We start from the raw sequence: 25561 nt of genomic DNA, 5'->3' as shown, positions 1-25561 counted from the left end.
AGATTTATCCAAGAATACAGCATACCTTGGGGGTGCCCAGTCATGTTTCGTGCAATCCAGTAAAGTGCCTACATATGTCTTGTTCCGCCAAGTAACATTAACAACCAGCACACCTACAAATGAAAAGAAAAATGTTGAGTTCATATTTTTTTGTCATAAAAAAAAAAAAGTACATTCGGAAATTCAGTTAGGATTGCTTTTAATAGCTGTGGTTGACGTGCTTCCTTTTTTCGGTTTTAACAACCTCAATTTGAAACCCACAGGAAACGGTGTATGTGTATGCACAATCGAGATAGGAATGACAGCAGGAAATACATTTTACTATGTCTTGCTGTAAATCGCCACCTCTAAATGTTGCTATTATTAAACATAATTGCTCTCACTTAACAGGCAGTCTGCAAATGCCAAGCACCAGTTTGTATGGGTTAAATCAGAAAATAACCACAGATAATCTATATTGCCTTTAACAGACAGATGATAAAGATTTTAACATAAAGGGGTGTTTAAATCCACACTGAAACAAAGAAAAAAGAGTGACTTCACAATCTAGTCTTCATAACCAAGCTGACATTTTGTTTCTTTTTAATGGCTAAAACCCACAATGTATAACAGAATAAAAATCGCTAGCAGAAAAAGCTTACTTAACCATTTGTTCAAGAAAAATGATATAATGGAATACATCTACGAAACAACTCAAGGCATGTTCTATGAGCTGCAAATTGTATACCATTCAACAAGAACCTCTGTGTTCGACAACCCTCCTCCAACCTAAAAGATTTAATAAAGCCATGGGATCAGATGCTCTCCAGGCTAGTGTGTGTGTGGTGTCAAATACCCAGCTTCTTAAAGCTCCCTTGTAAATCTTTTGTATATGCTGCAAAGTCATATATTGCTATTGCCAGTAAGTCAACGGAGTATAGCATTCGAACTATAGATGCAGTAAACCAGTTTGCTCTGTTATCAAGTCTCTGATGTAGCACATATGTATAATTAAAAACGCTTGAAAGGAAACATAAAAGAAACAACAAGCCCACATTGGAAGACTCATAAAATTAAAAACAGGAAAGCCTGCTCAAGTACTTAAAACGTAGCCCCCTATGAAATCCCTTTATTTCCTTTACCCCTCTCCCAATCTAGGGTTCTCAGTTTGTCGGTAATAACAAACATGAAACTGGTCTGCATTTCATGCCAAACAAGCAGCAGGATTGCTTGGATTGAGATCTTCTAATTCTCATTTTTTTGCTTTTAAAGAAATATGTGTTAGCAACTCAAAAATATACTTACATTTTTAAATGTAACATTCTGTATTTAACATTTGTGCTTGGAATTTCAAACAAATTAAATATTGCACATAAACGGACGACAAAAGCTAATACCGTGCTGACAATGTTTTGTATGTGGAGTATTTCAGTTTTCCTAAAGCGCCAGCAAATGGTAGATGGGATCTAGTTAAGATCCACTCTACCAGCTTAGGTATAAGTCACACTGTTCACTAAAAGAGCAGTGAGTCGGCAAACAAGCAGTTCCGCTGCAAGCAAATGGTTCCATCCATCTTAGAAAGCAGCTTGTAACTTAGTATTATCTTTTATTTATCTAGCACCAACAATTTACGCAGCGCTTAATACAATACATATATTCAAGGGGTATGTCAAGACGAGAATTGACAGACTAAGACAAACCGATACATTAGGTGGAGAGAGCCCTGCTTGCAAGCTTACTTCTTATGTGTTTACGTTTTAGTCTCATATGGGCCAACATTTTTCATGGTTAACTAAAGGTGCTAATATTGAGAACAGATTTACTTCTTGCATTTGAACCAAAAGTCATGACACAAGCAGAAGAAAGTTTTACCGTCGATCATCATCTGTCAAGAAAATATTTTGTGCTGTCAAAGGGAGTTAACATTCATTTTACCACAGTATCCATTTAGACAGGGCTGGAATATTCTATTTGTTTTCTTTAGCTTACACACATTAGTTGAGGAAAGATATCTTTGTGGAATAAATTAAAACAAAACCATTATGAACAATCTATATACAAGGTAGTTATTAAATGAAAGAGTAATGAGTAAATTGTAGATACTTCTTATAGGATCTCGGTAGTAATAGTTACGCATTTCTGCCAACAGCAAGAAAATAGGTCACGAAAGAGAGAGTTGTGCGGAGAGCTGTGGTTTCAATGCTCTCACTTCACTATTTATTATGAAGCACGTACATTCTCGGGTTCCTTGAATGGTCAACACCAAAGCAGTACTAGGAACTAGGGTGTGAAATGCTGGGAGGCGAGATCCTCTGAGGTATCTGTGTCATGTCGCCTGAAGTTCAAACAATGATAATGTCTTGTGTAACACCTCCTGGCTTAGCAAACCAAACATTAAGTTGTTTGCATTAGCAAAGCTTCCTAACGTACATCTCTTCCCACAAGGTTCCTACCTTCCAATTTAAAAACATAAATATAGACTGCAATACAGATAACAAAGCACTCTCAAATATTAACAGTGACTATTAAAGACATGAAAACAAAAATTCACCTAATCATAAATTAAAGTAGTTTGATTTCAAGGGATGAAATACGGCTGATAACCAGACTTCCTTATATTTCATGGGTGGCTACCAAAACACCGCACTCGCTGCCATTATATGCCTATGATAAATTTATACAATATAAAACTACATGATATAAGACATGACACATTCCCTACAGATTTCAATCTTTCTTTGTGTAATTAAGGATAAAAAAAAAATCTTTAAGTGACATTAATACAGAAATAAGTACATTGGTTTTTAAATAAAAGATCTCAAGCTGCAAGTGGTGCCTCTAAAACTACAAAAGACAAAATCAGGCGAAAGGGGGAATAATGTGCCAGGTGACCAGAAAGAGCCTCATTTTTTTTTTTTTTAAGAGCTCGACTGCTGAGCCAAATGTTTGAAGAGTCATTTTAACCACATCCTGTAATCAAACCATCTGGAACACAGAGCTGAGATTAGTCACCCTGAACATTGAGCTTTATCTGAACAAATAACGTACTGCAATGGAGCTCAGGAGATAGGGCAGCAGTAACAAAGGCAAAGCCTAATGAAACACTTTATGCCCTAGTGAGCTGCAGCTACTACAGCCATAAACCTTTGAGACACATTGCTCTGGTGTTAATGTACTAAGCACAGATTATATTGCTGAAAGGGCTAAAAATTGCCAGTTTAGATAGCCTCGCTCGGTAGGTGGCTGGAGAGGCTAGACTTTATTTGACATTTATTAATTACAACTCCTCAAGTAAAATGACTATCCCGGGTAATTCCCACAGTACTACTTGCATTATAGCCGCACATTATAGGGAATTTTAGTTTCTTAGCAGGCAGACAATTCACCCTTGAGACACTCTTTCATAAAGAGTATATGTGATATATATATATATACACACACACACACATATATACATACAACCCTGCCCTGATGTACCATTTTGTAAACATATGTTTTTTGAATACTCCTCGGAAACCAACACAAAGAAGGCAATGAACAGCATAAGGCAGACTTGGCGTTCCCCTGGGTTTTCCTGCTTTTAAACACAAAAGAACCTATGAGCACCTCAATCCCCGTCGCATCCCCCGCAGCCTTTGTTCTGATGCCTGATGAGCTGTATTGATTTGGGAAAATCGTTCAGCTTCTTGGAAAACTAGACTCAAGCTTATTCGCTGCCATCTATTTCTTTCTCGTGAAAAGACAGTTGGTCAATATTTAGTTGAATGGTCGTCTAAAAGCATCTCTCCGGTCACTTTCTTTCTTTTTATTTTTTCCTCCTCGTTTCTACAGCAACAGTAACCTTTCACAGATGTAATGCATGACATGATGTCATTGTGCGGTATGGACTGGTGAACAGTTCACTAAAGGTATGTACAAAAATCACAATAACTACAAGCTACAATGCAGGCAGTACATTCTTTATGTATACAATGAAACAAATTTCTATTGTTTTTAAGACATAACAATAAAATCATTACATAATGTGGTGGTTCTACAGAGCAAAGCATAGAACCACAGGGTGCCTTAGAACACATGCTTGAGTTTTTCTTCTACAAAGAAAAAAACACGATTTCCTCCAGAGCCCCAATCCCTCAAGCCTGTTAAGACAAGCTATATATATATATATATATATATATATATATATATATATATATAGCAAAGCTATCATGCTTATCTGTCAGACTAGCTTCCTGTACTTTGCATTAATTACTTCACTGCCAGATATCTCTCTCTCTATCCTGAATCGCTCACCTTATTACCAGCACAGAACATGCAAGGAAACTGAAGCAGAATTCAATTTATTTTTCCTGTGGATGAAAATCCATCCAGGGATTGCAGAAGAAGAAAAACATCCTTAGTCTCATTGTAAATTATCTTCGGTTACTCTAAAGAACAAAAGACTACTTTAAGGCAGGAGAGATAATAGTGTGGTGTTGAAAATCGTATATTAATGTGTCCCCTAAATTTATCTTATTATTAACAAGCAGGCATATTTATTGCAAAGGAAATCCTATTAGGCTGTTTGGCACAACAGAACGCCCAGGATTGACTATTAAAACAAATTAATTTTCAGGTAGCAATTAACTTCATAGCATATTTGACACGACAATAAGTAGTACGATGCAAATATAACACACAATAGACATATAACACAAAAAACTGAGATAAGACGGTAATGAAAATGTAGATAAATTTGGGCTAAACTGGGGCCATTCTGGTGCGACATGCCGGTGTTGGAGTGACGAGCAGAAATATTTCATACACGCATTTTTGCTAATTGGTTTTTACACTAGTAATTGTAGTTTGGTAAATGTCTGGAATAGGCAAGAACTATTGCATCATGAATAACACCAAAAAAACAGGTTTATTGAGTAATGCTTTATAAATTACTTGGAAATCCAGCAGATGGAAAAGGCTTCTTGTAGGTCCACACAAGGCTAGTATCAGACATGTCTACACAGTTAGTATCCATTTATAAAATGTGGGTTTTTTTCAACAGGGACATGTCTGATTAATGATCCAGCTCTTTAAGAGAGTGAATACTAGGAACATACAATACAGATGATCTTTCAAACTTCTATGTGTATGTTCATCTTTTGCCCTTTTTCCATACTAGGTATTTAAGAAACAAACTGTACATTACAAGTCAACGTACAAGACTCACATTTGTACTTAGTCATATTTCATGCACAGAAACGGCCAGTGAAGCGATGCATTTTTTTATGAAGACAAAGTGGGGGGAAAAATGGACATTGATTTTTTCCCCTGTGATTTAATAGATTAAGAAATATCTTCATATACTTCAAGGAATAAATTCCAGGTTTCCATTGTGCAAAAGGCAAGAATGTAAATACTTACTGTATATATAAAGCACATATTAATCATTATTTGCTGGCGGTAATAAAAAAAAATGAAGGCTTTTAGGTTTCAGAAGATGATGTTAGAAAGCAGCAAATATTCCGTCCTAAAGTAAAAGCAGTGATCTGTCCGTGCCGTGCTGGAGAGTGTGGAATGTAGTCTCATAAATGATGATGTTTTAGTTCAAGTCAAAGTATTTATTTGCTTTTGTGCCAGTTCTGGGTCCTTTTCATCTTTTGCTACCAGGCCCTAGAGAACACATTCCTAAACCTCTGCTGGCAGCCAGCTGAGGCCTCCGTAAATCACACAGACTGCTAATAAGCCCTTAAATGGCTGCTATTGCCTTTACTAGAAATGATCTTCCCCTATTATGTCTTTAGGCAGAATTTCACACAATCTACAATAGACTGCAAGAAAAGCAGTGCATGTCTGCCTCGTAAAAAAAAAATACGCATATTCCTGTATAATCAGAAACAAGATGGTGTGCTCACTTGCCAAAAGATTTATGATATGAATATTAAACTGATTAACTAAGAATTCTGCTTTAGAACAAATTTCGGCCAATGAACTTGAATGCCACAGAATTCACCTTATAAGAATAAACCTAACCTTAGCGAAGTTAAAATCACTTAGCAACTAAAAAGGGAAAATTCATATTTATATTGTAATTACCATGTTCTTCCCTTTTGTGCATAACACTCCAATTAGCCATGTTATGGGTTTATCATATTAGGGAATACACAATGGCATCTGTTGGCTATCCAACATGCTAGGAGATAAATAAGCTTTGTCTCGTCAGGTGTACAATGTATTCTAAAATGTTTTTGTATTTATGGTTCATTGTTATTCTTTCTAGATCTGAATCTAGAAGCAAAAACCAGAGCTTGATTAATCTTTCCAATTAAAATAAAAGGTTGCCATGCAGCAAGTGGGACGAGAGCCAATTTACTCACGGCCAATGATAACCCTGATGAGAGATGGACATTTTTTTTGTGTGCATGGATGTTCAAAAAAAAAAAAAAAGTACCAAAAACATGAGATATTAGCAAGAAACGCAAGCTTTTTATCTCAAAAAAAATATATAAACCTCATTTAAACTACTAATAGATAAACTGAAAGAAAATAAGAAAAATTACAAAAATAGAGAAAGACTATTCCGTTATTTATAAAAAAAAATAGAATTTGACTTTCATTGAAGTGTTCATTGCTGCCATAGTCTTTAAAGGCAGTACACAGAATTTAAATGCACAAATTGCTTTATAAATTCAGTTTATAAATTCTAAGCCCGTGAGCAAGAAATTCCTTTTCTTTTCTTTGCTTACAGCCTGCTAACCCATTAACCAATGTTTCTAGCGTTTATTCATACCAGCGATGACTTAAAAGCTGATAAAGCATTCCATAGTTAACAATTATTCTGTACATAACAGATTACTGGGGGAAGGGAGGGATGCTAAATGCCTTATCGGTTGCGTGAGAATTTTCTTTATGGTCTTGTGTACTTTAATTCCTCACAGTAAGCAGCTGGGCTGCACTTTAGAAACAGATTTGTGACAGGTTTTAAGGCTAACAAAGCAATTCAAGATAATACAGACAAGGAATGAAATGACTACAGGAATAGCCCAGCTTTTCCTTCCTTTGATACAAACCTGCGCATATACTCATACAGAAGCGTATGTTTATCTAATATGGCCAATTTATGGGCAAAATTCAATAAAATGGCTCTGCTTGTCATTATTATGAGCCCAGCTTTCCACTTGACAATGGGGGGTTGTAAGGCGCATCCCTCACTATAAGTCCCAAATCAGCAGGTCAATCTCTTTTGCCTTTTAACCATTTCAGGGCTTGGTTGGGGGTGCTAGGCATTTCTTTGAAATGCATAGCAGAGTGCTGTGGCAATTTAATGGTTATGGGCAAAGAGAAGAAAAGGAAGGGGGGAAAGAAACAAATATTTCAATAGCAGGCTTGGAAAAGAGATTCTTTTTTTGTAAACAAGTCTAATGGAGTGTGACTAATTGTCTGCTCCTGGAGCAAAAATAAACAGCCCCGTTGGTAGTCAATGAAGCCAAGTTACATTTGTTAACGGGACAATAAAGATTACATCTAAAGTGGCATTTAGATGTAAATTTTTTTCTCCTTTTTTTTTTCTTTTGTAAATCTTATTTGGCATTGCATATGTTAAATGAACACTTAGTAGTTGCATATATATATATATATATAAACACACACCATTCTTAAATTCTATGAGGTTTTAAACAAATGATACGTTTAGTGATCACCCATTATTCATTATCTGATGCTGATTTGCACATGGCAGATGCAGTTATGTTGGGATAAAAGCCATTCTTGCAGGGCCACGTGCACAGGGCCCACTGGCAACAGGAGTTCTCCAAAGCTGGCCTTTAGATGGGTCCCGGGAGATAAATGGGACCCAGAAGGCACTTTGACAGGGGAGGCAATTAGACAAGGCATGTTCTTTCAGCATAGATTCATGGAGAAAGAGAAGCGTTTCTGCCCCTCTCTTTCTGGATCATTAATCAGACATGTCGCTGTTGAAAAAACACTGATAACACATTTTATAAATGGATACTGTGTAGGCGTGTCTGATACTAGCCATGTATGGACCTACAAGAAGCCCTTTTCATTATCTGGATTTCCAAGTAATTTGTAAAGCAAGTAATTTGTTAAATATATTTTTTTGTGTTATTCATGATACAATGTTAATCATGAAATGTCCAGAATCCCCAATTCATAATGGCCAACTTGACACTGCTATTATTATTGACATTTCAGGAAGCAGTTACAATTTGGCAAATTTGAAGACTTCTAGCTTTCCTTTTTTTATAGTATAAACAATAAAGTAGATTAATGCATAGATCTACTAACATGTTCAAAACAAATAAAAAATCCTGAGATCCTGGACCCATACACATACTGCAGCTCGTGTTTGTTACCATAACAAAGGTGGCTGAATCTACACAAAACTATCAAAGAAGAATGTTAAAGGTATGTAAATAATGTCTTTGTGAAGTGGTACTACTATCCAACACCTGGAACCCGGGATCTTAACCACAGGGGATCTTAACCACAGCTCTGTTCATACTCCTACTGGGGATTGCCACAAAGAACAGCCCCTCTGCATGGATTTATAGAGTGCCTTAAACTGAAGGTGTGGTAGCAGACACATTTAATAGGGAAGCCAACATTGTACAAGGAATAAGTGTTGTGCTGTACATAGGTGGTTTTCATCTAGTGGTCTCCTGCTCCCATCCCAACCTCCCCCACCAGCTGCGAGCAGAAGTGGACACAGCCAGTGTGAATAACTCAAGCCTTCTTTTCTTTGGCTAATTCTACTAGGGAATTAGTTAGTAAAGTGTTTCCTACCTTACTAAGCATACGTACTTAATGTGAGAACTGAAGGCACCTGCTGACCCCTGCATGTGGGCTTTGAAAACTGGTCCTAATGTACAGTTAACAATGTCAGCCATTTTTATTACTAGGAGTACGCATTGAGCAAAATCGTGTGTGTTTATTTGAGCTATAATAAAGTTCAAACAATTCAGTTCTAATTTCACAGGATTTTGGTTACATCACTTCTTGGACCCACTGACCATATTTATCATGAGCTGTTTATTACATGTGTTTTTATATTCGAACTGTGCATTCATGCATTAATCGATTTATGAAAATAGTGGCCTCCTCACTTCTATTTATGACAGAGATGCATCAATAAGTGCCTTATTCCATTCACATTTTCCACAACACTCAACAAGCACCATCATAATTATTTTCTTGGTTTCTATTCAACTTATATCAATGGCTTCGGACAGATATATTCCAAACACTTCTTTAAACCTAAATTACAAGCTATCATGGGCTTCTTTTTCAACAGATAATCTGTAACCCTGAGCGGCACATGAAATCCTCTCAGAAAGGATAAGAAGAATTTTTGTTTTTCTCTAGGGACTCCAGAGTAGACGCTGGTCAATCAAACCCTTTGACAGTTTTTCCAGCCTTTTCCCATTAGGCCTAACTCTCACTGCAGGGTTTCTATTCACACCATTTTCCTCTTTCTTAGATGAAGTTAAGACAAGGCCAAAGTTTCAATAAAAAAAAAAGAGGCAATTGTAATCTGTTTAGTCTGTATTCACTTGCCCAAAAAGGCTTTGCCAAATTTAAGCAAAAAAACAGCAGGAGTTTCATTGACTCTTTCCACAAGAAGACTTTAGCTTTTCGAACACGGTTAAAATTATTTTCTTACTTTTACATTCAAGTTGCTGTCGGAAACACACTGTGAAATGTAAAGTTTCTGTGTGTACCAATTCTAACGGTAACGTATCTTGACACAAATAAATAAAATCCAACCTTAGCTTTCGGAAGTAGAATATGTCCTTTTTGTACCTGCCCTTGACACAAGTAATTTTCAATTATACCCATAACTTGTTATTTCTGGGTATTTTTCACATATAAAATTATCTAGTAATACAATAGCATTATGATGTTCATATTCTACTATTTGCATTAAAAAAGAGCGTTATGGGCTATCTTTAATGCTACTTTCTCATTACCTAGAACGTGATGGCAGATAAGAACCATTTGATTTATCTAATCTGCCTATTTTCCCCATGTAGAGACTTAGCCCATAATCAGTCCTTGGTCTGGTCTTAGATTCCAGATAGTCTCGTGCTTATCCCACAAATGTTTTCATTCCCTCTACAACTTCTGATGTGTGTTTTTTGTTCCATTTATATATTACTATTTTCTCAGGGATCGAAAGGATCTGCATTATTAAGCAAATCCCTGCCGAAAGAAGGCAGGACAGATTGCAAGCTTTGTTTCTATTACCAGATATAAGTGGGGAAAATATGAATTAGGCTTCTAAAGATTAGGCTGCAAAAGACCAATACTAACTTTAGTCCTATATTTACATTTATATAGACACAAAAAAACTGACACGATCCTACATTGAATAAGAAAAACAATTTCTAGATATTTAAGTACCTTCGTTAACATGAAACTTTATGTTTTAACAACATAACATGATCTATAAAACACTGTTTGAAAGAGCTACTTCATCCGTTAAATTCCTCACCAAACCCCTTCCCCCACATTTTCGATTAATGCTAAAAGCAGGGCATAAGACACTTGGCACATACTGTAGCAGAAATTGGCTGCGTCTCAGAAGGCATCTTAAACTGGAAGGCGCAAAAAGCAATGAATCCTCTTTTTACCAAGTCCCTGGACAGCAAAGCGTTCATTTCATGTTGTTCTACACATGAAAACAAAAAATACTGATTGAGGGCAATTCATTCACAGAATAGGAAAGCAAAATGGAGAAGAAAAAAAAATATTAAAACCCACTTAAAATACAATAAAAATATAATAGTTCTCCATATAAGTTCTTTGTATGTTTTAACTATAAACATACATAGATTCCTCCCTCCAACTCAGATATTTTTCCAAATCCTTTTTCTACAGCACAATTTATTTTATGAGTCATCTTACATTTCTAAGAGAATAAAACAAGAAGTGGATTTAAGAACAATATCCTTCCTCATTCAATGAAGTGAGGATTAGAACAGCTGTGTTCATGACAGCGCTCCTCTTCGCTAAATAGCTTCTTTGTAAAAACAAATGGCAAAAAAGAATCCCAATGCGTACGAAGACCATGGATATTCAAAGCGAGTACATTTTAACTAGAGGTTGAGTCATTTATAGCTATTAGATGGTTGCTAGCTGCTCGCCAAGCTGTTAGATTTGTACATGAAAATAACCTTGAGAACCAAAGCCCTTTTTACCGTGCCCTACTAACCCAAGACAATAAAGACATCTAGATAATGGTGAGAGGGAGGAAAAAAAAAATCACAGGTGCAACCATAGATGACAAAGGAATGTGCAAGAAGATTTACTGAGCCGAGACAATATAGTCTCTCGTACTGTGCAAGCTTCTGCTAAGCCTAAGAAAAGCAAATGGCTGTAGGAAAGGATAAAATGATAGCCATCAACGCCTTACAAGGAACGTAAACAATAATCGAATGCATTCGCGTTTGTTTAACTGCCGACGCCAGATATTGCCTGAGTAGGGTTGACTCGGTTCCATTATGTCCAAACGCAACATGCTTGCAATTATTTCTATGATATGTTACCAATCCTAATCCTAATTTACCAATGTATTTTGTTTATTTTTTACTTTCACATTAAAATTATTCTAAACATTTTGTTTTTTTTTCTCTAAACAATTTCTGGGGATATAAAAAATATTATTGTACCCGTGGGGTGTGACTCCATTTTGATGTTATAAAAATAAAACTTAACAAATTTATGTTTCTATTTCCATTTTTTTTCCTTGTTGAGTTGATTGTAAAAAGGACATTTGTAGTAACGTGCAGGATTATATAAAAATACAGAAAATTATAATTTTCAGCCCAGTAAAAAAACACACAGTCATACATACACACACATTTTACATACACACTCACACATATATGTACACACATGCACAATAAAGAAGGTGGTTAAATGATTAAGGGAAGTTATGAGTCAGTGGCATTTATGGATTATTTTTGGTTAAAAAAAAACCCATCAATTTACTAGCACATTTACATAGCTCATGCTGGGATTCTGGGTCGTTACATGCAAATGGGAAGCACACACAGTGTATCCATTCATGCATTTATGCACTTTAAACATAGATCCCTTTTGTACAGAAGGCATATGCAAAAAGGCTTTTAAGACACAGCATGGGTTAGAAGGGCACAGCCAGAAAACCCACACGCAGACAGCTGTTTGGAGCTTTTGGGTCTCATCAGTGCTAGGCTGGTTTCTAGCAATTGATGTCTGAATATTGCATGCGTCCTCACGCCTAGAAACCCTTGACAGTAGTAACACTGATTTTGAATCAATAGAAATCAGTCATTGTACAATAAAGCACAAGAATACGCCACGCTATAAATGGATTCATAGAATTCCACAGTATATTGTGCCGTCTATTGCAAGGGATTCTGGTATAGCTACATGGAAATGAGAACCATTGCAATTACCGTATTTTTCGCTCTATAAGACGCACCTGCTGATAAGACGCACCTAGATTTTAGAGGAGAAAAAAAAGGAAAAAATATTTTGAGCTAAAAAATGGGCTAAAATATTTATTACAATAACTGAATAAGCTATGAACACAGTAAGACACACACAGTAAGACAGACACAGTAAGACACACACAGACACAGTGAGACACACACAGACACAGTGAGACACACACACACACAGTAAGACACACACAGTAAGACCTCCCTCCCTAACCCCCCCTTCTCAGGATCTCCCCTCTAACTCCCTAACCCCCCCTTCTCAGGATCTCCCCTCTAACTCCCTAACCCCCCCTTCTCAGGATCCCCCCCCCGCCCCGGTCACTTACCTTAAACTCCTGTGTTGGAAGCGTGAGGCGTTTGTCTCGGGTGCCGGCGCTTCACTGCTGAGCGCCGGCGTCTGACGTCATATGCCGGCGCCCAGCGTAAAGCGCCGGCACCCGAGACAAACGCTTCCAACACAGGAGTTGAAGCGCTGAGGCAGGCGGCGGTGGCGGTGGCGGCCGCCGCCAGCAAAGGATTCCTGTATATCTGTCAGGCAGGGGGGCCCGAGAGTTGCCGAGCGGTTGTCTTCAGCAACCGCTCGGCACCCCTTGGGCCCCCCTGACTGGCAGAAATCCAGGACTCCTCTGCTGGCGGCCGCCGCCTGCCTCAGTTGCGACCCCGGATTTATCGGCGTATAACACGCAGGTAGGGTTTAAGCTCCGGATTTTAGTTAAAAAAGTGCGTGTTATACGCCGATAAATACGGTATATCGTTGCCCCCCCCCCTCCCTCCCTCCCTGCGTGCGTGCATCTTCGCTCCATAAGACGCGGCTGATTTTTCATCCTACTTTGGGAGGAAAAAAACTGCGTCTTATGGAGCGAAAAATACGGTATGTATAATAGCTTTACTATGAATCAACCTACGTTTATGATGGAATTATATGGTTTTTGCAACTTAAAGACCTCTAACAAGCTTTCTGTGGTCAAGGAATATTAGTGTAGCTTTTGTTAGACTCCAATCGAAAGAGGATTTAACACAGCAAATATATTAACCCAGATTTATCTATGTATTTTTCATGTGTATTCATGAAACACTGAAAAACCAACGAAGAAATCCAATCTTTATCACAAAGAGTTTGCTACTTCTCGTCATAACCTTGTAAAGAAAAAAATATCTTCACATGAGATATGTGTTTATGACATAAAATAAGTTATTCCCATTGCCAAGTCAGACTTTTTATGAGAGATCATATGGCTTATTCTGTAAACTGTGAGTTAAGGTTAACATTTCATCTGCCCGATTTACTTTGCCATATGGGCAAAGCCTGGAAAGAGCCTCACGAAAGAAGGTCTAACAGGCATTCTCCCAAGTGCAGTGTGCCATATAGCCTTTCCATATTGTCTAGTAGTACATTACTTCCTACTGACTAACCCCTAGTGAACAAAAAATCCTTTTTTTTGTAGTTCACAAAAGCATAATAGAGTGAGCGCCTAGTGACAATTTCCAATTAGCTGCTACTGATGTGCCTATTTCAATTATTTGTTTAATATTTTTAGCAAGGCCATCCACTCCGTTGGCTTTAAGTAATGATAATACTTTATCAGGGCACGTTATTCTTACATTACAGGTACCTCACATTGCTCAATATCTACGCTTTATAAAGTATTTTTACAAGGAGAAATATCTAAGCATAGATCGCCAACGCTAAATCTCCAACCCACGCACACTCCCAAAGTAAACCAAGCTGGCATATAACTATCTATACTATATAGCTCTTTCAAAATGCCATAAAAATTCTTACTTAATAGGGGATAAGATAAAAAGCAACAACAAGTCTTATCTCTATGTACAATATAAAGCCAGCATATACCTGATGTACACAACGTAAGCACTGTAGGCGTGCAAAATTCTGTTTCCTCACATTGTTATGTGCAACGTTTATTACCAATTACTATTTGTCAGTTTCCTGATTTAATCTTCCACACCTCATAAGGAAGCGCAATGGCAGTTTGCTTCGTTCACACCGTGTAATGCAACAATGTGACTGACAGCCACTGATTACAACCACAAGCTTGGGACAGAAAAATATAAACTCTGTATTTTTCCCCCCAAGCAATTAAAAAGAAGGTTCCCGCTGCCTTTTTACCTGATTAGTGTGAAACCCTTAGATTTGTCTACGTCGGCAGGAAAACACATTTGGCAGGTAATACACATTTTATTTTTAATGAACATAAAGTGAAAAGCAGAGTACAGTCAAGTTCCAAGGGCACAGTAAGAACTGTTAAACATGTCTGGTCACACAACATGTTTGAGTTAATCAGCATTATGAGCTCTCTCTCACACACAGCACGTCACCAAGTATTTTTTTTGGTTTTAGGATATGGGGGAGTCTCATGAGAAAATATAATTTCTTTCGGTTGTAGCTATCATGTGACGTTTGTGCTTTATCATCTCAATTTGAATGGCCCGATTTCCCTTCTAACAAGGAACAAAGATAGAAACTAACAACCTCGCAACAGATAAGAACCATTTAGCCCATCTTGGCCACTCATTTTTTGCCTGCAAAACATCAAACCTTATCTTGTCCGATGCCCATGATAGCCTTATGCCTCTGCCATGCATCCTTAACTTCCCTCCTGTATCAACCTCCACCACTTCTACACCCTCTGAACTATTTGTTAAACTGTCTTTTTTGGATTACAATTACACTTAAATATCTGAAAATTTGCATAATGCATTTTTTAAGACCCTATCCGAGATCCCTCATGTTCACTCTCCTCAAAACGGATTTATATACATTATGAAGCAGAAGACAACAACGAGATACTTAACCACGCAGTTGTTCTATAATCCTGTACTTGTAATACTTAATTACCTATCTTTGCAGTAATCAACAAATCACAGTTCATAAAGATATATCTATTGGACTGTAATGCGATAACATATACAGTTTTAACCACCAAACGTGACCAGCTTTGGAGAATACAACACTTGTTTGTTAAGCTCGGTAAAGGCAGGCAATTTAAAATTGCATTTGGCTCACTATATGAGTTCTTTCTCGCTGTGATCTCCAACAGTCCCCTAACAATTCCTAATTAAAAACAAGGCACTTCAAATGACCCTTTATTGTATTACCAGAAGCACCGTGAATGGTCACCATCTTTTATTTCTAGCAAGCCTACTGGCCACCTATTCGGGTAAACAGATAGCAATTAGAGCGGTATTGCTAATTTAAAGGGATTAGAGCAGATAACAAAACCACACTGTTGACTGTGGAGTCTGAAATCCCTTGAAGCTTCCATTATGAGCACTGCTGGAAAAAACGAGGAGAAAAGACCAGACGTCTTGGTGATTTTGTTTTAAAAAAGCACAACCCACTTATCTGGAGATGATGAAAGTGTGAAGTACATTTTTAAGGAACAGATCAGCTGTGTAGTGGATGTTTCGCAGGACAATACCATTAACCCATCAGACCCTTATCAAGTCTTAAGTAATTTGGTCCCCATTTACAATTTAGCTTCAACTACTTTTCTACTTAAACCTCCCTTCCCCTTTATCTGCCTGGAAAAAAATGTGGTTACCATAGTTTCTGTGTCCTGCTGAGACTTGATCTGTAGAGCTGCTATTAAGCTGCTGATAACAGTGTTTCTGTTGCAATTTATGAGAAATGTCAGTTGAAGGCACAGAGAAATTGTACACACTGTATTTTCCCAGCTGGAGATATCCGTGAATGGAAAGGGAAACATGAATGCACATGCACCGTAGGTTAGAAAAGGCAGGTTCGAGCATTTGTCGGGTGGTCTCGATTGTAAAACAAATGCTGGAGTGATACGTGAACGCGAAATGTGTAGCAAAATCAACAGATTTTAAAGGTTACTCCCATGGGTTTAAGTTGGTGCAGACCAGATTTAAAGCTACATCCCTAGTAAGAATTAACAAACTTCAGCGTCAAACTTGAATATGCTACAGGCACCTAGTTTTTTACAAATATATATATATATAAAATCCATGCAAACAGCTCTTCCTTGCTCCTTAAAACGTCACATTGGCTTACCTTAAAAATAGCAGTGGTAAGCGGATTTGCAATTATTTTAAATGCATGTAAACACCCTGACCACAAATATGTTTAATTCAATGTTTAACATTCCTGACTGCTCAAAACTGACAGGTAGCTTACAAATCATAGAGTTTGCTTTCTAAAGCAAACTGACGTGCTGGCTCGTAAGCAGGAGTTCTATAAGGACCTTCCAAGTTGCCTTTATTCTCATGTTGTTTCTCAATACAGTGTGCGTGATATCTTCCTTGTAGAAAGTGAAACAAACAATATATTGTAACTATTATCGTTGGAAAACATACATGTGTAAGTCATTACTACCGTTAGACCAGACCACAGGGTGCAGCGGTTATACAGGATTAGGTTTGGGATGTCACTAAAGATTTCTGGAAGGCATTAAAAGTCCAACAATGCTCTCTACACAGCATTGTCATCAGTGTTATATCAATATAAGCATTAACTTTTAATTTTTATGACATCATTGCATTTTATAATGTTTCTTTAAATTGCTTGCCATCAGGGCTTATGAATAATATATGACTTAGTTGAACGTTTGGAAATAAATATAAACAAGATATTTTTTTTTAGAGTATAATTTCTTTCCTATTGCTGCCATTAGCTAGAAGTACTTAAACCTACTCAAGTTCTTTACAAGCCATTGATCCCAACTGATGTCATAAACTCACACAATTCAGAGTCGCATTATAGCAACATCCATTTAACAAGCACACATTTTTTACAGGAAACCAAGGATTAGCTTCTCTTCAAACCTTACAGGAAAGCTCTTGCAAACAGGGAAACGAAGAATGGTTACTTATCCGCACAAATCAAAACATTATGAACTGTGGCAGGCAGCCAGCAAAACTATTTCAGATCTGTTATCCCATCTGGTTCTCTTGTAAACCAGTGGAATATACAAGCTAATATCAAGCCTAGAAACAAATACTTGCTAGGACTCATAAAAGTCAGACTTTCTTCGTGTGGTGTTTATTATGACTGTATAGCTTGTGATCCTTAAGGAACAATCTTCAGACACTTGCAGGGATTGTTAAAAGTTAGCCAAAGCATTTGAGCAGCAGAAAAAAAGGGGGGGGGGTGATTTTCCTTTCCCATTGCCCAAAGACAACAAACACTCAAGAGATCATTTTTTACGATCATTTTGCCAGCAAACTAAACATCACATTCATGCCAGTGGTTCATTGCCTTGTTCTTAGAATGAAACTGAACACAAAATTTGTTTTACCTATTCACTTATAATATAAATGCCTAGGCATGTTTGGCCGTTTCTGATTCAATGGAATTTGCGCTTAGGAAACTACAACTTATAAGCACGCTCACCTAATAAAAGTATACTCTATGATATTCCAAAATATGCATGGAGACTGTCATGTCTGGATTATTTAATTTTCAACCACCTTAAAAATAAATGAAAAAAGGGAATATGAGACTACTGACCTCATGGAAGTTGAGATGCAACAAAGCATCCCCCCAATCTCTTCTTCTCACCCACCACTCACCAAAAAAAGGCTGCCCCCAAAGCAGTACGTAAATGTGTAGAATCTGTCAATTCTAGTTTTGTCATTACATATACATAAGAGGCATTGTATTAGTTGTTATATATAAAAATATATTATATAAAATGAGACTCAGAAACAGATATAGATATACCCAAGGTCAAATTTACCATATGTGAGATCCATCTTAGTATTGACAAAACACAATGTAATTTGTTTAGTATAGAAACCAGATTGGTCTTCTAAGAAGGCGATTCTTTTTTGGAGCTTTTGCGGTTTTTTAGCTGGTTAGTAACTTTTTCGCTCCTATTTACATAGAATTAACACCCACAGTTCTATTTACAAAAAGCACCTGAAAGTGACATTTGAAATGCATTCCAAAATGCTCAATTAGAAATAATTCAAATAAGAGAATGCCCTTTTACTAATGGTTTAAAAACAAGTCAGGGGGAACTGGTGAGTGAATGGATCACAGTGCACTTAAAGAACGCTTCAATGGTTTCCTTCTATTTGTGAATGTGCAGTGTTCCTTATAAATGTCTGATGAGTTAAAACGAAAGTCCAGTCATATTAGAAATGGATTCATTATATGAATGTGCGTTAACACAGGCATGTATGTTGAGACCGATAAAACACAAAAACTAGATGACAGATGAAGGAACTGTAAGGGACATCTGGTTCATTTTAATGTAAATATCACAATTTCCAATCATAGAAAAAAGAAAGACCTAGAGAACAAACATGAGAACCGCACAACCATTTTTTAGGGTGACACAACCTTTCGATATAGAAGTCAAACAATAGTGAGAGGTGATGCGGGTGACAAAATTCTTTAAACTGTCATATATAATATGTCTGATATTAAGTTATGCACAGTTACTTGTATCAATGGGCTGTAATACAAAGAAATTGTTGTTTCTATTTTAAATATTGTGCATTCAGCACAACTTGTCATACTTGTCAGAGCAGAGAATGCCTTGAAAAGTCTTTTTTTTTTTAGACGTTGTTTGTACGAGCTAATATTATATGCACCACACTGAGCCGACTCTTTATGGCAATGCTAATAAAGTCCTTCGATACATAGACATTATCAATACATAGAAGTTCAGAAGGTCCCTCTGGGTGATTACGATTGAGACTATTGTTTATTTATTATTATTATCCGTTGTTTTACAATTTCTGAGAGGGTGTCAAAGCTAAAATCTAATGAAATAACGCTCTCAGCAAGGTAATATTGAGACAACTGTATAGCACAGTACGACCAAGTGATGGGGTGATTATGTTCAATGAAACAATTTGACATATTGCAGCTTATATTAAAAAACAACATCTTCATAAATGCACTCCATCACTCCCAAAATACACTGCGCACCGTTGAAGTTCTTAGTGTTCTACCAAAACTCTGAAATGGTTAACAAAATACATATGCAGTTGTGCAAGCATTAAAATGTAAATGTAATAACAGAGCATGGATTCAAAGAGGGTAGTTTAAAGAGTCTAACAAAATAAAGCCACATGAAACATGCATAATAGCATTAGCAGGGGGGAGCAAACGGTAAATAAAAAAATAAAAGAGAAAAGAAAAAACATAACAGAATGTGTCACGTTGAGAAGCAGGTTTTATTTTACAGTATGGAGTATTAAATTCCTTAGCTTATTTCTCTTTAAAGCAAGCATGAGAACAGTTAAGGGAAGCTTGCAGAACAGCCCATTTTAATTAACAGTAAACAAGTCATTTAAATAACTTCAAGCAGGTTTGCTTTTGAACAGATGACGCTGAACGGACACCACAGCAGTTAGCACCTACTATGATCAGAGCTCGTACAAGCAATTTAAATGAAGAGAGGTGCACAAAATGAGTGGCAGGACACAAGAACTAGTTAGTAAAGGTCTTCCTGCTGAACTACAGCATATAGATACAGAGTGAACATTAAAAACAAACACAATCGAAGCACAAACCACAGAAACCAAAGACGGACTTCTTACAGAATAATGAGCATGAGAAGAAAGCTGAGGGGGGATATGTCTCCCCCCATGGAAATTCACCACACATACTTATGGAAAGCCATGTGTGCCCCAAATGCTACATCTGAATTGTCATGGAAGTTGTTTTTTTTAGCATCTGTGAACAATTTAATGCAACATGTTCTTGTGCCAATGTACTTTTTTTCATGGGATAGATCAAAAAGGAAGAAAACCCAAAACAACCTCAGACAATTCTGCATATGTTCTAAAGAATCCAAGTTCCTTTTATTTTGTTTCTTTTCTTTGCTTTCTTGGGTAACATAAATGTCTTAATTTGAAATGAAGTTGTTTTGTGATAGCAAGAAACAGCTGCTGAAACAAGTTTTTTTTTTAGCCAACAAGTTTAAAAACATTCCCTGAAAATGCACCCTTTCACCAAAGTCTATAGGATCACCCAAACAAAGCCTATGTGCCGTTCTGAACAAGAAAATCCCTCAAGCCATTGCAACACAACCAAATAATCGCTTACTTTACAGTAATGTGCTTATACGTTAAAATCCCAACACACATCCATAACAGCTTCCCAATAAACCTTGGCGTTATCCTTTGTCCCCATGGTGGTGATACCAGGCAAATCGCTTCTTCTAACAACAATATCCGTTATACGTCTATGTTTTATTTGGTCTTCACAAAGACCAAATTCTAATTAACATTCAATTCAACTGTGCGTCAGTTACCTCCACTGCAAGCTACGCAGCATCGGTCTCTTTATTGGAATAATATTCACTTTAGATGCTATGACAACAATAATCTCAATGTGACTACTTTAGGAATAAGCTAAAGAAGACACCATTAGTGGCTACAGGCACCACTTCTTACACCTTGTTACAAGCCAGGTTCCACAGATGTAGCCAGGTTCCTAAATACATTTCTGTGTAAACAAAATGACATGATAGACAATGACATTTGCTTAATAGTGCATTAAGATAACTCAGACAAAAAGGTCAGCTAAGGAGTGGCAGGTCTGTAGAACATAACTGACAATGCTGAGATAAGGAAAACAAATGTGGGTGTTGTTTGAATTGTCATTATCTATGTCAGTATGTTGAAACCATGTTAATTATAAAACTTGCCTTTTAAGCCAAAAAGCTTAAAACGTTAATAAAAAACAATTACATGAATTGTGCGTCAAAGAAAATTCCTTACTCATTATCCATATACAAGAATCCCTAAGAACTAATCTTATCAATAGACCTTGAACTGCCCTTAAAGCCATATCTACAATCATGTTGGTCAGCCCTTGGACCTTCTAATTAACCACATATTATGGATTTCAAATAATGTGTACTCATCTCAAGCAACACTTTCCTCACAGGTTCTATGGGATTAAGATATGCATACATATTATAATGTAATTAAAAACAAAACCATTTGGCAACAATGACGATAATATCTCATCCTACAATGTTTTGCAAGCCTAAAATTACATAACATGTGATCCAAGCCATAAAAATTAGGCATCAAGCTCTTACCCTCCTCAACTCTTCAGGTAGAGTTGGGTAATCAAGAACATAATGTAACATTTGCTTGTTTGTATTAAGGAATGTCCATGCAAACACATGATACTCAATTCTGTGAAGGTCAGAAGTTTAGCTTATTCAACTGGAGAGACTACTTAGATAACCATCTTGTTAAACAACTTCAAATAACTGCACTGGTTAGCACCTGACACGAGAGAATACAAAACCATGACGTTCTCTTGCAAAAAAAGGAACTAAACTTGTTCTCTGTATACTAAGGCACATTTAGATAGAAACAGTATTCTCAGAGTCTTTAGATGAAACCACACTAAATCTGCTGCTTTATATTGATTTTCTACAAGATCAGTAAGTTAGACACGACAAGCGTTATAAACTATGATAACATAAATTAGAGCTGAACCCAAAGGTTCTTTTCATAGTTGTAAATTGATATCATAATTCAAGATAAGAAAGGTTTTAGACCTACTTACTTCACTAGGCACCTTGTATAACTATTTTTCTTAAAAATCTTATCTGAGAACGGATCAGTGCTTTGCTTAGTACACAGTGAAAAGAATATACACAAAGATGGAGAGGTTTCATTTTTTTAAAGGAATCCAAAGCAATTGTATATGTATTCAGTGGGTTGCTGGTCAAGCAGTTATAGGTCTTGATCGTTTAATGCTTTAAAGATTAACAGAACGATAAATCATAGTAGAAAACAAATCAATAAAGCTGATGTGGATATAATGTCACAAAATGCAATCACATCTAAGTCCTACGCCCAGCATCAAATAGAAAGATTTAAGAGGATTTCAACCAGAGAATCCAAAAAGATGGAAAACATCACAAAAGGGGATTATCAAATTGGTGAGAATGTCTGCAGTGTTATTTGTGTTTAAAGAAGCTTTACAAATAACCAAACAATTCAAATATAAATCAAAAAATGAAATGTTCAATGAAAAGAAATGACACTAGAGAATTTAGGAACCATACCTTCTTCGGTTTCATGCCAGACAATCCCCTCCAAGTTAACGCTGGTACCAGGTTCACAAGGTCCAAGACAATCAGGTTCTGTTACCACTCCAACATCACATGTGTTTACACCCACTGACCGAGTTCGTACCAAAAGTTGTTCCACAGGGGCTGCAATAGTTGATGACGATGGAGAAAAGTAGGTTGGCAGGATTTGAGGCGAGATACTGGTAGAAACAGGTGGTGGAGGTGCAGGCACTGTAAACAGGGGATCAACCTAGGAATAATAAGAAAGTTATTTAACTCCAAATACTTTAGCTTTACATTTCTGAGTAATTCAATTAGAAATGCTAATGCCGACTGTGAACTAGGGCTGCAACTAACGATTATTTTAATAATCGATTAGTTGGCCGATTATTTTGTCGATTAATCGGATAAAAAATGCAATTTTTTTTATTCAAAATAATGTAATAAAAAACTTACAATTTACACTTTCATCTCTTTATTGTAATGGCCTCTCTCTCTCTCTCTATTCACCTTCTTATTTTACTGACATAATAATAAAAGCTACAAGAACCCAAACACAGTGTTTCTCAAACTAGGTTTTAATACAAAGTTATTAGTAAATATTAATTCATATGTTAACTATTTTTCATATTTAATAAAAACTATGAGAAAAAAGCCTTGTTTATATTTTCTTTTATTTACCAAACTGCCCCAGTTATGCACATCTGACCCCCATCTTGCCACTCTGCCCCATATATGCCTTATACCTCTTATATGCCAGAGATTCCACTGTGCCCCTGATATGCCACTGTGCCCCCGATATGCCTTATACTCCTTATATGCCAGTGATATCCAACTGAGCCCCCTGATATACCTTTTACCCCCAGATATGTCTTATGCCCCCTGATATGCCTAATATCGATATGCCTTATACCCCCTATATGCCACTGTGCCCCCTGATATGCCTCATAACTTCCAATATGCCACTCGCCCCCATTTATGCCTTATACCTCCCTATATGCCACTGTGCACCCTGATATGCCACTCTGCTCCCCATAAATGCCCTGCACCACCCTGAAATTCTCCCTGATTCACCACTCTGCCTCCCCCAGATATGCCACTCTGAAATTCATTATACCCCCCATACACCACTCTACCTCCCCTATACACCACTCTAACTCCCCCAGATATGCCATTCTGCCTCCCTGAAATTGATTATACCCCCCCATACACCACTATAACTCACCCATACACCACTCTGCCTCCTCCCCCCTCCCATACATCACTCTGCCTCCTCCCCCCTCCCATACACCACTCTGCCTCCTCCCCCCTCCCATACACCACTCTGCCTCCTCCCCCCTCCCATACACCACTCTGCCTCCACCCCCTCCCATACTCCACTCTGCCTCTCTCCCCCTCAGATACACCACTTTGCCTCCTCCCCCCTCCCATACACCACTCTGCCTCCTCCCCCTCCCATAATCCACTCTGCCTCCTCCCCCCTCCCATACTCCACTCTGCCTCCTGTCAGCAACGGAGGTTCACAAGACACAAGGGAGCCGGGTAGAGAGGCAGAGTGGCGTATGGGAGGGGGAGGAGCCAGAGTGGCGTATGGGAGGGGGAGGAGCCAGAGTGGTGTATGGGAGGGTGACTCCTCTATTTTGTGAACCTCTGTTGCTGACAGGCACTTTCACTGCAGCTTCATAGACGCCTCAGCGTAAGTGAAGGTGAGTAACGGAGGTTCACAAAACACCAGGGAGTCGGGAGAGAGACAGAAGTGAGAGACCGGCCGACAGTGAGGGGAATCCAGGTCCCCTGCAGCGTTGCGGGGGATCTGGATTCTAGTGTTATAATCCGATCTCTGTTTGAGGTCGGATTATATAAGGATAAAATCGATAAAAATCGATTCGACTTATCGATAATGAAAATCGTTGACAACGATTTTCATTATCGATTTTATCGATTAGTTGTTTCAGCCCTACTGTGAACCCATATTGCATGTTTGCAACCTTATAATAATGAGAAGGATCATGTTATGACGATGTTATTATTCCTACAACAATTTTTCTAAATGGGGATGTTACATTAAGCATGGAAGAAAGTCTATTTAAAATTATCTGGAATTAAAATAACTTGGATATACAAAAACAAATCTTTAAATATTGATAAAAAAAGCATCTCCCTCTTTCATTACTCAGGGCTGGGGCATTCTCTCTCTCTCTTCTCCCTCAGGCTCAGAAAGCCTTCTCCTCCCACCTGCGACTCACAGCGACATGGTTGCTGTATGGTCTGAATACCTCTGACCTTTATAATTGAATCCCTCTGTAAAAACTATTAGCCACCAACACTGACATTTTTTAACTATCAAGGTTTTTTCTATCTTCAAAGACCTTGTACAACCACTTCCAAATAAAAAAAAAATATCACTTGAGTATGACGGCATTCGCTTCAAGGAGAAGTCATACGAAGAAATCATAATTTTTCAGAAGGAGAGAAAATGCTTCATTGAAGATGACAGAATCATGAAATGCCTCTGGGTTTTTATTATTATTAATCAAAGTATGTAGACACTCGCAAAGAGAAACTTTGAAGACATGATACTGCAGTTTATCAAATATGATTTATAAGCATCACTAATTCAGCTGCTGGATAGAACTGCTGTCTAATTATTTGTAAGCAAACAAAGGCTATGTGAACACATTAATTATGGCCCAACGCCAAAGGCCTTCTAGATCTGGAAGATTAGCAGCCAATCCTCTCTTTTACAAGCTTGCATCTTAACGAATATTAACAAGAGGAGTGACAGAGGAGGATTTTCAGATTAACAAAGCATTTTCCTGATGCCTAGACAAATCTACAGGAAAAGCAGACTCAACCGAATTTCCAACCACACGCGAGGGAACACAAAACCATAGTTTGGCGTGGATCATTAATTTACCATCCGTGTAACTTATCACTGAATCGCTACATCCTGTTTTTGATTGGCATGGGGTGGAAGGTTCAGGGGAAACAGTATCATCACATCACTGAAATATATATATATAGTTATAGTGATTATTGTGACCAATGTGCAAATTACAAGAG

At 37.5% G+C, this 25561-nt stretch overlaps 1 protein-coding gene across 1 annotated transcript in view; it reads right to left on the bottom strand.

Annotated features, from left to right (window-relative positions):
* Positions 1-25561, bottom strand: part of LOC149302946 (zinc finger protein 608-like) — a 46240-nt gene that overhangs the window by 4765 nt on the left and 15914 nt on the right. Inside the window, exons 2-3 of the mRNA XM_089481848.1 lie at positions 22493-22748; positions 26-113 (exon numbers count right to left, since the gene is read on the bottom strand). Coding sequence (XP_089337974.1) covers positions 26-113; positions 22493-22748 — 344 coding nt within the window. The remainder of the gene's footprint in view (positions 1-25; positions 114-22492; positions 22749-25561) is intronic.

The sequence above is a fragment of the Sceloporus occidentalis genome, unplaced genomic scaffold, assembly GCF_023333645.1.
Source record: "Sceloporus occidentalis isolate IW3139 unplaced genomic scaffold, rSceOcc1.0.p SCAF_16, whole genome shotgun sequence".
Taxonomy (NCBI): Eukaryota; Metazoa; Chordata; class Lepidosauria; order Squamata; family Phrynosomatidae; genus Sceloporus; species Sceloporus occidentalis.
Note: the sequence above shows the minus strand (reverse complement) of the source record. Positions and strands in the feature narration are given on the sequence as shown.